This window comes from Mytilus edulis, chromosome 1, assembly GCF_963676685.1.
Source record: "Mytilus edulis chromosome 1, xbMytEdul2.2, whole genome shotgun sequence".
Taxonomy (NCBI): Eukaryota; Metazoa; Mollusca; class Bivalvia; order Mytilida; family Mytilidae; genus Mytilus; species Mytilus edulis.
Window position 1 is genome coordinate 117,100,574 of NC_092344.1, and position 13,525 is coordinate 117,114,098.

Consider the following 13,525-nt stretch of genomic DNA (forward strand, 5'->3'; position numbering starts at 1 on the left):
ACTGTTATTATATGATTGTTATAGATTACAACTTCATTCCTTTTAAAATTTACTTCACCAAGAAAATATGATATTTATAGTCCCTTGACTGGAACAAGGTTATTTAATTTAAAGATTTTTTTTGTTTTTTTTATACAGCTATATACTATCGTAGGTGGGGCATTATGTTTTCTGGTCTGTGCGTCCATTCGTCCGTCTGTTCGTTCGTCCCTCCGTCCGTTCGTTCGTCCGTCCGTCCGTTCGTTCGTCCGTCTGTCCCGCTACAGGTTAAAGTTTTTGGTCAAGGTAGTTTTTGATGAATTTGAAGTCCAATCGACTTCAAACTTAGTATACATGTTCCCTATGATATGATCTTTTTAATTTTAATGCCAAATTAGAGGGTTTACCCCAATTTCACGGTCCACTGAACATAGAAAATGATAGTGCGAGTGGGGCATTCGTGTACTGGGGGACACATTCTTGTTTATAATTGTTTTGAAGAAGTCATGATGATAAGCTTAAGACATATCTCTTTTTAGACTGTATATTCCAAATACATAGTTATTGGAGGCATCTGCAGTATAAGTTGTAGTTACAGTATCCGACGAGAGGTAGCCAGGTGTATGCAGCCACCATTCGAGGAACTATTTGACGCAGCAGAGGAATATTCTATAAAGGAGTTGTATGTTGCGTGGACACAAATGATTACTGTAGACATGAAGACTTATGGAAAGGTTAGTGAGGTTATATGTCAGGGATTGGGTTGGTAATTTCTTGCCTTGACATACTAGGAGATGTTGATAACAAAGATATTAAAAAAATAATTGAAAATTATAAAATGTTGTTGCATACTTGAGAGAAAATTGGACTGGAGAGCTTTCAAACCACATCTTGCGATAAAGAATGAAACAATGAATTTTGTAGTCATAAATAATTCATTTACATGATTAATTTAAATAACAATTGAAACTGCTCAACAATTGTCTTTGTTTCTTTCAATTAACATTTGAAATATATTCACTGAGAATTCTGAAAAATTATTGTTAAAGGGAGGTAACTGCACAAGTTTTATAGTAATAATGATTTATATATTTTTACTGTTAATAGGTAGAATTAATAGAAGTGGTGAAACATTTAGAGACCAGATCTAAATATGTCCTCAATTTACAGAAGAGAGGTTTGATAAAAGAGGTAAGCGTCAGAAAGGGTGTTTTTAAATTTATATGCTTAGCTTGTGTCTTGATATAAATTTAAATTCAATTGGTCCAATAAATTGTGTTAATATCAACTTTCTGATCATCATTTAACTTGTTGTTTTTGAAGTTTACCATTTACTTAATTCTTAATCTCTATTCCCCCTATTAAATCTGATTTATTACATATTACATATTCTTTAAAGAGGAAATAAGATATAAAAGCCTTATTTTACGCCTTAGTTGAATTTTGTACACTAGACAGCAAGACAAAAATCATTTTGCATTATTTTTTAATTTGAAGAGGGTTGAAACTCCTGAAGATCCTATGGAGAAATATGAAGATCCTGTGTATGACCCAACTCTGCAGGAAAGAATACCTGATGAATACAAAGACTACACATTAGAAAAACTTGTCGGAAATCGTATTGAGTTAGAGAACTTCCAAGTTTTCCTGAAGGAAAATTACGCAGATACAGATTTACTATGTTGGATGGCTATTAGAACTTTCCGTAACATTCCATACACAGACGAGAAGGCTCGAGATGAACTTGCTACATCTATTCGGGACAGATACCTTAATCAGAAATATTTCTTTGGTCCAAATAGTCCGGCTGGGAAGAAAGGACAAGAAAAGGTAAAAGTGTAAATTTTAATGGAATTGAGATACTGAAGGGGGATGCGGGTATATATCAATAATTTTTAAATATAGAATTTCACTATTTTATTCTATAAATAAAATATCATATACTAAATAGAAAAATAAAATCAAAAGATGGGGTCATCATTCATTTAAGCTCATAATCTATCTTTGAAAGAAGCAAGCATTTTTGTTAAGGTAATTTTTTCTGTTGAACTAATAGGAGAAATATAGGTAATATCTAAATAAAAAAAGAATTAATTGCCTTAATTTTACAATTGTTTAGTTCAAGTACAGCTTATTTGACAAAAATAATAAAAATATAGGTCACCAATGAGTTAAAAAAAAAAATAATCAATTTTAATGCAATAAATGGCATTTTGGTGTCATACCACCATTGATTTTCCCCTATTAGTCTGTGTTAAATTTGCAAAAAAATGTGCAGAAGTTATCTTTGTTTCAAATAAAGAAATACTTGGCATGTGTAAAGTTTTATCCTGTCCAGTACTATAGAAAAAAAATTCACATAACATTTCATTACATACAAGAAAATAACCATCACTGGAAGTTAACCAATCAAATCTCTCCCCTTATCTAACCTGTGTACAAGGTTTAGGAACCATGTAACCTCAAGTTTACAAAATATTCTATAGAAACTCCAAATTAAAAAATAATAATGATTTGAAATACCCAAGACATATGTTTATGAAACAGAAATGTTCTACTGCATTTAAGTACCTAGAACTGTCAAATTCAAGGGAATATTTTTTTTCAACTTATTTTCATATACAACCGGATGTGACGTACCATAATTTGGTGGTATTACACCTTTTTTGCACCAAAGGGAGATAATTTGGTGCTTTTTCAATGATTTAAACATTTTAAAAGTCATCTGTGGCCAAAACGAATTGATTTTTTTTGGTTGATTTTTGTACCATATCACAAAGTAACAATTAATAGTGTAATGAATAAAATTTATAATGAAAATAAAATGTTTTAAATTTTTCTGAAATTTTTGAACCCTCAAGCCTCAGAAATAATGTTCACCTAAGTAAACTGCATTAGCAATATTGACATCTGTGATATAAATTTAAATGTATTAGAGGGGTTTAGTGGCCTGTTGTTCTTAGTAGTGTAACTTCTGTATCACAAGCCAGTCAACACTGAGTATATAGTTCGAGTCGGGCATGTGGCAGGTGCACTCGACTTCATTCTTAATCGACTAGGATTGTCAATTTTCCTACCAAAGAACAGTGCTTCTCTATGAGAAACTCTACCAATAAAAACTGATTTCCACAAAATAGCACTATAATAATGTTGAAAGTAGTGTTTAATACTTATCAATCAATCAATGATAATCTGAACAAGACAAGGCCAAGGTTTTTTACTGTGTTGTGGCCTGGTTCTGGTCAGTCCAGTATGACTTTTTTGCACATTGGCTATCTAATTGGTACATCAAATATTGGACTAGCTAATTGATAAAGATATGATAGTAGGATATTTTCTTATTTGCCTATTAATTGGTTCTTGGCTAGACATTGGCCTTTTGGTTTGCAACAAAACTATATTTTTTAGTTAGCCTTTGTTTTTGTCATAAAATAAAAATATTTTCCATATTTTCCAAATAAATTGACAATTAAATACAAGTTATATAAGGAAGTCGCTATAGAAGTTGAATTTTATTTTCAGGTAATGGCTGCTGCAGGAGGTTATAGCCAACTGTTTAAAAAGAGGCCACCAAATGAAGTGTTGATTGAAGCACAGAAGTATATACGGGATAGACTTGAGAAGAAATGGCTGCCATTGTTCTTGGCCACATCAGAGTTTGCTGATAGACAGAGACCAAAGGCTGGCATGGATGATGTAGTAGATGACGTGTTAGTTATCAAGAAAAAGAGATCACATAATATACAAAGGGTTAGATTTTCTCTCATTTTGTTACATGACTTTAGTTTATATTTTTTTAAAGAAAGAATTGCATTCATGAAATGAAGGCTGTTATAATTTTGCAAATGTCTCACAATTTTAACCCAATTTTCTTTTATACTATTCCAGAAACATATGTTACACAAACCCAAATTAACCATGAAATAATTGTTTTATTGCTAACTGATTGATATATCCCTAATTTTTTTTATATATATAAAACACGCACAAAATTGATTTTTCTTTCTTCAATTTAGCATTGATCTTTATTACAACAAATATACTTTTGATTTCCAGAGTTTGGATAACAATAAGTTTATCTCCTCATCTAAAGATGTGATAGTCTTCCGTAAAGGTCTGCTGAACCCAGTGACAGAGCTACAGTTTAGGAGATATGTGTCTATATACGGAGATAACCTAGAAAATGATGTACTTTTCTGGAAAGAAGTCCAGGCATTTAAGGTATGAATTATTTATCTCTGTCTTTAAACTGTTCAATATTGTTTTTATTCTTATGTAATGCTGAACATATTTGGTAATTTTGAAACTAAAAGTTGTATATTCAAATGACTTTCACATACTTTGAAAGATGCTTTAGTCATTGTTTGCATATCTGCAGAATATTACTTCAACTTATCAGATGTATACAACTATTTGATAGTTCTTGATGGGTTGTTCTGTATATGTATTTTTAAATAAGTTTTACATCCTTTATAATTCCTTATTGGACTTTTTTTTTTAAATTTATTAGGAACTTTACCATGTACATAGTGATGAAAGTTTGATTCAGGAGAAAGTAGCAGTTATAATCAGCTGTTTTATAGACTCACAAATTCCACCAAATATCCAGATCGATATTTCACCTGATATGGCAGAGAAAATCGTAGAGAGAAAGTATGAAAGAACACCTTACTTATTCAGAGAGGCACAGGTAAAAAATTATTTTTCAGTTTTCAGTTTTATAACTTGAAAGGCATTCCAATTAGAATTTATAAATGATTGCCAACCAAAAATATTAGATTTCTGAAAGAAAGGCATCGAAAAAATCTGATCTCAGTCAATTTTTCAAATTCAATTTGACAAATATTAGGAATCCAGTCATTTGAGTTTTCAAACCAAACATGACTGGCAAATATATAATTTATTTTTGACACCTGTTCCACCTTACACATATCATGGATTAACTTCTGATATTTTTTGTTGGAAAGAATTCAAACAATGGGATCATTTTACTATTCCAAGTACTTTTTTCTTTCAGTTTACAGTTTTTCGACATCTGTTTAGATTCTGGGACAAATTCTGTACATTTAGGGGAAACCATGCAGAAGAAAAGATATTACCAACAATAGAAAGAATACGAAAACATGAGAGAGCAAAACAACGAGCTGAACAACAACGACTGGATGAGCTTGCTCTCAAGGTAATTTTACATTGTATTGTTTATGATCTTTAGAGTGATTTTATGTTTGGCAATGCTTCATGTATTCTTGGGATAGAGTAGAATCTTCTGGTCTTCATTTTATGTTCTGAAATAGAATAGATATTTCTTTTTTCTGCATGTAGTGAGTTTTTGTGTACAATAAATTAAACTAAATTTACTGAATTTTCAGTTGACATGCTGTATGATTTTATGAAGTGAAAAAGGTATATTTAGAGATTTTAGCACAATTGAAATATTCATTTAATATTATTGAAAACTATTACAGTATACTTGTCCTGTTATTAATTTGTCATAAATTGCAAATTTGTTATCAAACATTAGAGAAGTGCAGGTATGTCTTTATTGTAAAGTTTGGATGTTGGCACATTTTCAATTTGTTTTTTTTTGGATTTAACTATTTATGTTTTATTCACAATTTTATTCTAAAGGAGGCTGAGGAGAAGAAGGTAACATTGTGTGTTATATGGTTTATGTCACCCTAATATTACACATCAATTTACACATCATTTGTCAAATTTAGATTCTTTTTAATTTGGTAGATTGATTTTTTTATGATTTGTTGATTGCAATAAGTTAATTGAAACATGAGGGTAAATTCTTTCTATGATCACACAAGTAAAGATTAGTTGTCACCTAGATTTTTTTATCATCATCATATCCTTCCAAATCTGTGATTTGCTCTATTTGTATGTTAACCTTTTTATTTGAATTTTACAATTTTCCTAACCAGTGGCTTTTTTGTGACTAAAGGGAAATAATTCAGTTACAATTTTTCTAACCAATTGCCTATTTTGTGACTAAAGGGAAATAATTCAGTTTCATTTCAAGAAGTGATTTTTTGGGGGGAGTTTGATGTGTTTGTGTCATCCAGACATCTTATGTATTACCCAAACAACACATGCATATACCCTGAATTGTAAATGTAGCACTACATATCACCTGTTGTTAAACATGTGCAGTGATCTGTTGATATATGAAAATAACCCAGTAAAATTGTGTACTTTTTATTAAGTTTTTGGCAGATAGCAATGGTCATGTAAACATTACATTAGTAAATTTAGTAAAATATTAAGACTTCAAAGTGGTGACCAATTTAAAAATAATCACAATCTGTTTATCTCTGAGAATAACCTTCTTGTTGTACTTACAGGCATATAGCATATATGGGACCTTGTTGACTATTGAGTTTTTTTTAAATTCTAGATGATGTGACTTAATGCCCTTTTACTAACTGGTGGCCGTTCTGTTATTCTGAAGTATATTCTACTGATCTATACAATTTCTTCCATTATTATCTGGATTAAGTTCTCATCTGTCATACTTTGTCAAGGTTACTTTTAAAGTCCTGTCAATACTTTTGTTTTAAAGTTATACATAGATATACATCTAAGTTGAATGTGAAATTTGCAAAATATGTTAAGAACATTTTATATCACAACAGAAATGATAAAAACATGATAAAAAGCTTGCAAGATGAATATTACCGAGATACTAAAAAGATATATTTTATATGACAAATTTAAACAAACTTTTGTATATGTCTAAAACAAAATGTGTAAAACAAAATGTATAAGACAGTTTTTAGATTGTGTCAAATGCATTTTTAATATATTCAACATTACAGCAACCTCAAAGGAAAAAGAAGCTAAAGTTTGGGAAGGGTGTAAGTCAGTGTTTATGTAACCAACCTTGGCTGTTTATGTTGCTTCACAGATTAAACCTAGCTTAACTAAAACAATGGTTTAAGTTTGTTGAGAGCATCAAATTAACTATATCATGCATGAAAACAGCTTCATTAATTTTTAGTTTCAGGGTTTTTATAGGATAATGTTATATCCAGTGTCATAAGATACTTTTTATCTGAAATTAAAACTTATGATAAAAAACCTACTTTCAGAATAAATTCTCGGTCATAAGCTGTTGGCCTTTTTTATATTGATTGAATCAGTTGAGGGTAACATGATACAAAAACACACTATCACAATATATTTTTTATTAGGGATAAGGGACACTACCTTGGAAATTGGTTGAATCAGTTTAGTGGAGCGAGATATATAAAACACTATTGCATTCAATGATTGAATCTGTTTAGGATTGCAGGATGTATAAATACACTATCACATTTGATTGGACGAGGGACATAGATATGACATTGTGTTCACTTCACTTTTTTATTGTGTTTTTATTCCTTTGTTTTGACTCAGAACTAAATGGGTGAAACCTAAATGACTTGATTTTTCTCCATAAAAACCATGTACTGTGTATAGTTTTTGTTTTTCTTTGTTGAGAATGAAGAAATACTGATGTACTTATAAGGTAATACTGAGCTATCAATCAAACTCAGTCTAAACTGTCTTAAATATGTCGTTCTCCTTCAGCATTCATCAGGTTAAATGTCAGACTTGGACTGAATTAACAATATTTTATGTAAGAAAATACAAGTCAGGAATATGAGAATATGACAGTTGATTACTATTGGTTTGATGCGATTGAGCTTTTGATTTCGCTATTTGATTCCGTTTTGAATTTTCATTGGAGTATTTATGTTTTTTGACTTTTTACTAAAAGTTTCACATTATTTTGTTTTATAAAAGGCCTCCTCTCAAAGTTGTTTTACTGTTTGAAATTTTTATTGGTTCAGTTTTGAAAATGTTTTCATATTGCCTGATTGTCTTGCATTAAATTTCTACTTTATTTGAAACTATGTCGTTGTTGAATTTTAAAATCAGGATTTTTTCATTTCTCATTTAGTGTTAAACATGTTCATTTATTTTTTAACTTGAAATTGATTTTAAAATATGTTACACTACAAAATTTTCTGTCATTATTAAGGTTTATACCCATTATGTTTTCAATTTGCATAATAGCCTTTTATTTGTGGATATACCCCTTGTTTTGTTAATATTTGAAGACATTTTGTTCAGGAGAGCTGTATGCCTGAATGATATACAATTACCTAAAACAAAAACTTATTATCTTAAGTGACCATCTTCACTTATACAGTTATTTGATTACAGCTTGGGAATTGTCCAAGGTATAATTTAAAATCCAGTTAATTTAATATTCACCTGCCTTTCCATAATAACAAATGTGGATAATTTTTTCGCAATGTACGATTGATTAAACAGGTCTGTGTTGTTTTTTTTCATCCTTAGGAATATAAAACTGCATTGTTGTATTTATCATTGAATCAATCTAAATTTGTTTTAATGATTTCCATTTTGTAGTGAAAAGAGTATTTATTATATATAAATCAATTCGTTGGAATTTGGATTTATTTTAAATTGCATGACAAAATACATTAGTGAATGGATATAATGTGCACGATTTTTAGTATGCATGTTTAGCTGCATGTATTGTATTCAATCCATATTTTATCATCTCCAAGTATGATAACCAGGACAGCAGAAAGTATGCAGCATTTTCAACAACTAAAGGCATTTCAATTATTCAAAGTAAATTGTGAATTTTGCTGTTTTTAGGTTTTGTTTTCATTTTCCAGAATGATTTAATGTTTATTTTAAAAAAGTATGAATATTAACAAAAGCTGTTTGGTTTTGATAGATTTTGAAATAACATTTGCTTAATTTAAAAACAAATTTTTTTTTTTTTAAATGTTTTTGTTATAAGTGTTGGTATCAATTTTATTTTGTAAAAACTGATGTTAAAAATTTGAAGAGAAACTGCAATTTAAGTAAAAGTGAAAGCTTCAATTAAAGGGGTCTTAATTACTTCTCAGTAGTTTTTCATAATATTTTTGGAAGTTATCTGTAAATTTTTCTGATTTTTTAAAAAAGCAAGACATTAAATAATTGTTTATGAAGTTTTATGTATTGTACTAACTTGTATTAACAATTCTAGTAATTGTGATTCCTATTTACCAATTTACTCATATTTTTTATTAAGAATTACCACTTTCACATTTTCATTATGTTTAATTCATTTACTTTATAAAAATCTTTACTTTCACATTTTTCGTTATGTCCATTACAGAGAGCTGAAGAAAGAGCTGCATTAGGACTACCACCAGAGAATGAAGAGGATGAAGATGCACTGGACCATCTACAACATTTCAGTCACCATGATGATGATGAAGAAGAACATGGGCCGATGGAGAAAAATAAAATCTCATGGTCTTACTCTAACTATATGGCTGCTCTGGAAAAGGAGGATATTCTAAATAATACAGATGAAAGTACATTTGGGTCATTGTTAAATTTTGGTGAGTCAAACATTTTATTCAGATTACACTTATTGCAGATTGATTTAAAACCATTTTATGGATAATTTTTGTACTGCAGAGACATGTATTGAATTTAAGTAGGTTATTTCACATTTTGAAATCAAATTATCCCAAGTTGTAGAGATATGGTAAGATTTGAAGAAAAGTGCTTGTGTGAAATGCTTACATGTAACAGAAATAAATTTTGACTTGAATATTCTTGATTAATTTTTTTGGTTCTTAGTCAAATTAGTCAATTTTAGTCAATTTAAAGTTTAAGCAAGAATATTTTTTTTAATATCAATTGATGGCTGATTTTTTGGTTCCAGGAGGAGAGAAAAGCAGTGAGAATGGTGATGAAGTATCATTAAGTAAACAGGATGATATAGAAACAATGTCCAGGAAAGAAACTCGTTCTGAAGAAACTCAAACAGACAAAAAGTAGGTGAACAGTAGGATTCTAACAATATGCTGTTTGATTTTTTCATACATTGTTGTCGATATAATTGAATTTTATGTGACTGTCATACAAGTGAGAGGTTTAGCTAGCTATATATATAGGTTTATTCACCTTTTTTTAGATAACGAAATGCCTACAACAAGTCATGAATATGACAGTTGTTTTCCATTTGTTTGATGTGTTGAAGTTTTTAACATTGTCACTCAGTAAGTGACTTTCTTTTTATACCCCCGCTTTAAAAAAGGGGGGGTATACTGTTTTACCTCTGTCAGTCAGTCCGTCCGTCAGTCCGTCCATCAGTATGTCCGTCAGTCAGTCCGTCCCATGAAACTTTCATCACATTTTTCTCAGGAACTACACATCCACCCTTTCTGTAATTTGGTATCAACATTTATATATGTCAGCCATACTGTGTGATGCGTTTTCAGATTCATCACTTGACAACTTCCTGTTTACCGAACACTTGTCTGATTTTACACATGATAGCCAAGTTGAAAATTTTCGTCACATTTTTCTCAGGAACTACAATACAAGGATTTCTGAAATTTGGTTTCAGGATTTATATAAGTCAGCTATACCGTGTGATGCGTTTTCAGATTCATCACTAGTCAACTTCCTGTTTACCGAACACTTGCATATTTTTACACTATTAATATTATCCACTTGCGGCGGGGGTATCATCAGTGAGCAATAGCTCGCAGTTTCACTTGTTTTTTATGTTTTCCATGAAGTTTGGTATTTTTGTGATTTTGTAAGACAAAAATTCTTTAAAACAGTAATTAAATAGGATGATGCATAAGTTATGTTGGAGAAACATATGGTTTTAAAGAAGCTCATAGAAAAAGTAAAAACAGGATGAACATATCAAGGGGGTAATACAAATTTACAAGTCAAATAGCTTCAGACATCTTCATGAATAAAAGAGTCTGCAAAATTACTACACACAAAACTTAAGCATCCTCCAACAAAAACTGGGATGAACTTGGTTGCTCTTTTATAGTACACACAGCTCTTGCCTCACTAGTGACAAATGCTTAAGTGAATATGTTTGCAAGAAGCACATCTCTTTCTGAGAGAGGTCTTCTTCATTCTTGAAAACTGAAGACACATTTAATACAATAACGTTAATGCTGAGCTTCATGATATACATTTAAGGCTTTGTTGAGGCTCTAGTTACTAGTACACAAGTTTGTTTAATACTTTGAAAAAGAATATGCAATAGAAGTTAATTGAACATTGAAAAACAATTAATTTCTACTCATCAACAGTATACTGTTATAGAAAATAATAGATTTGTAGTTTTTAACAGTTTACTATAAATACACTTCATGATTAGAAAAATATGTACATTTTATTTGAAAAATTCCATATTTTGAACTGTCATTTACAATTCGGATAAAGGATACATTATTTCTGATAATTTATATATAATTATTAATTTATTAGGAAGTCAACAAAGTCAAGCCCAAGTCCTGACTCTGAGAAAGGAGGGAGCAAGAAGAAAGTGACACAACGAAAGGGTTCTGTAGAATTTCAGAAAATGGCTTCTCTTGAAGAGGAAAAAGAGAATGATGAATCTATGAAAAAGTCCAAGTCAAAGGGTAAAGGTCAACAGTTATTGACAGAAAAGAAATAAACTGTTTAATCTTGATCATAGTGAAAAATGTTATTAAATACTTATGCATAGTAATAGTCAGTCAGTTAGTCCATGTCTGGATTGTTCTTTCAATTGTTCCTGTTTATTCACAAAAATGAATATAATATTTAAGCAGTTTTTATTCATCATGTTTGTGAGTCAACTAAGTTGAGACTGTTTATGCAATGTTCAGGGCCGATACAAATGTGTAAATTTTTATTTTTTATTTTAAGATTTACAACAACAAAAGCTCATTTTATCATTCAGGATATTCTCTGTATGTTGCAGTTGAGTGTGTTTACCAGGGATAGTTTTTGAAATTATTGAAACATTATCAACAGTAAAATTTACTTACAAAGTACAAGTAAAACCATAAAAGCCTATAAAACTGTAAAATGGTCATTTTGTAAGTTGAATGGTAATTTGTTTAATAGTTGGAGTATATCATGACATGACATGCAATTTCTGAATTTGCAAGTAAAATGTTGATGTAGGTATTTAATTAATTTATTTTTACAATGAACTGTCTTATATTTCAAAGGTAGAATTACAATTGTTATTAAATCTTTTCATAGTGACCTACAGGAATCACAGACATGTACACATTGCATCTACCTGCTATTTTGTCTGTATCATGTATATTTTATTTTTTGCAGCTACGTTAAATCTAAAAGTTATTCTATATTCAGTTATCTATCATGTAAGTGATATATGATTCTGTAGTCCTATGGCAGGTTGACTATTTAACTTGTGTATCTTTGTTTTGTTTTATATTTAAAAATATTTTTTAGATTATATTTGACAAATTATAACTAGTTGTGCCTAGTATATGATAATTTATGACTTGATAATGTATTTTATATGAAGCATTCAGATGCCTTTCTGCTACAATTATGTTTTGTATTATCGATTTATTCCAACTATTTACTCTAAGCTGATTAATTTTAAGTGTAACAAAACTCTTGTGAATTCTAATTTATTCCTACCATGTTATGTTTGTCCACTTCCAAGCAGACTGTGATGTTTTTTGTCTTTACATAGCTATTTTTATAATAAATAATGCTGCATTTGTTGATTTATAGTTTTTATGTGCCCATTATAGACATGATGGTTTATTGTATACCTTGTCCATCCTTCAGTCTGTCTTGTCTGTACCTCTGTCCTCAAAAGTTAGATAATGCTTTGATTAGATCTCATCAAAGTTTCATGGATTATTTTTAATCAATGGAATCAATTTTGAAATGTTTTTTTGTACTTGTTTGGCTTTATAAATATTTTGATATGAGCGTCACTGATGAGTGTTATGTAAACAAAACGCGTCACTGATGAGTGTTATGTAAACAAAACGCGCATCTGGCATACTAAATTATAATCCTGGTACCTTTGATAACTATTTACTGTCATTCCAGAAATACAAGTTTCTTGCTTTAAACCACAATGATTTCAAAAACAAATGCACTGAAGATGAACTAAACCAAAATGATTGACACCATATTAGTTAAGTTTGGTGTATTGATATTTCAACTAACAGTCAGTATTCCAATAGGTATTCTAATTGTGAACCCCTACTGGTGAACTTTTTTGTCTATTCATTTGTAGCAAATTCGCTCACAACCATCTCAAAGACCAAGAGAAAAAAAGTTCTGTTCTGTAACTAAATATACCACATTTTAGTTAGTGTTTGTATCTCATATCCCTGTAAATAGTTATCAAAGGTACCAGGATTATAATTTAGTACGCCAGACGTGCATTTCGTCTACACAAGACTCATCAGTGACACTCATATCAAAACTTGAGGTTTAGGTTACTACCAAAACGGAGGGGAATGCTTTAAAACTTCATATTTACCGTTGTATTTATGATTGACACAAATGGACAAACAAAACTATTTGAAAACAAGATGCTTCAACTTACCACATTTCTCGTTTCTTCTGCTCTATCTTATATCTTTGGTTTTTTATATGTGGTGTTTTGTTTACTATTTTACATGTTTTTGTTTTATTGATTGTTTTTTTTTTTTTTTTTTTT

The 13,525-nt window shown here is 30.0% G+C and overlaps 1 protein-coding gene across 12 annotated transcripts in view; it reads left to right on the top strand.

Annotated features, from left to right (window-relative positions):
- Window positions 1-12,566, top strand: part of LOC139501884 (regulator of G-protein signaling 22-like) — a 47,853-nt gene extending 35,287 nt beyond the window's left edge. For 4 of the 12 annotated variants that reach the window (XM_071291115.1, XM_071291206.1, XM_071291125.1 and 1 more), the window contains 12 exons: window positions 519-713; window positions 1,087-1,170; window positions 1,477-1,809; window positions 3,502-3,729; window positions 4,036-4,200; window positions 4,490-4,669; window positions 4,997-5,158; window positions 5,608-5,625; window positions 6,804-6,842; window positions 9,173-9,401; window positions 9,731-9,842; window positions 11,308-12,566. In XM_071291115.1, coding sequence (XP_071147216.1) covers window positions 519-713; window positions 1,087-1,170; window positions 1,477-1,809; window positions 3,502-3,729; window positions 4,036-4,200; window positions 4,490-4,669; window positions 4,997-5,158; window positions 5,608-5,625; window positions 6,804-6,842; window positions 9,173-9,401; window positions 9,731-9,842; window positions 11,308-11,497 — 1,935 coding nt within the window. In that variant the 3' untranslated portion in view covers window positions 11,498-12,566. The remainder of the gene's footprint in view (window positions 1-518; window positions 714-1,086; window positions 1,171-1,476; window positions 1,810-3,501; window positions 3,730-4,035; window positions 4,201-4,489; window positions 4,670-4,996; window positions 5,159-5,607; window positions 5,626-6,803; window positions 6,843-9,172; window positions 9,402-9,730; window positions 9,843-11,307) is intronic. The other 8 variants (XM_071291146.1, XM_071291214.1, XM_071291156.1 and 5 more) reach the window with 3 other exon arrangements.
- Window positions 12,567-13,525: the final 959 nt, after the last annotated feature.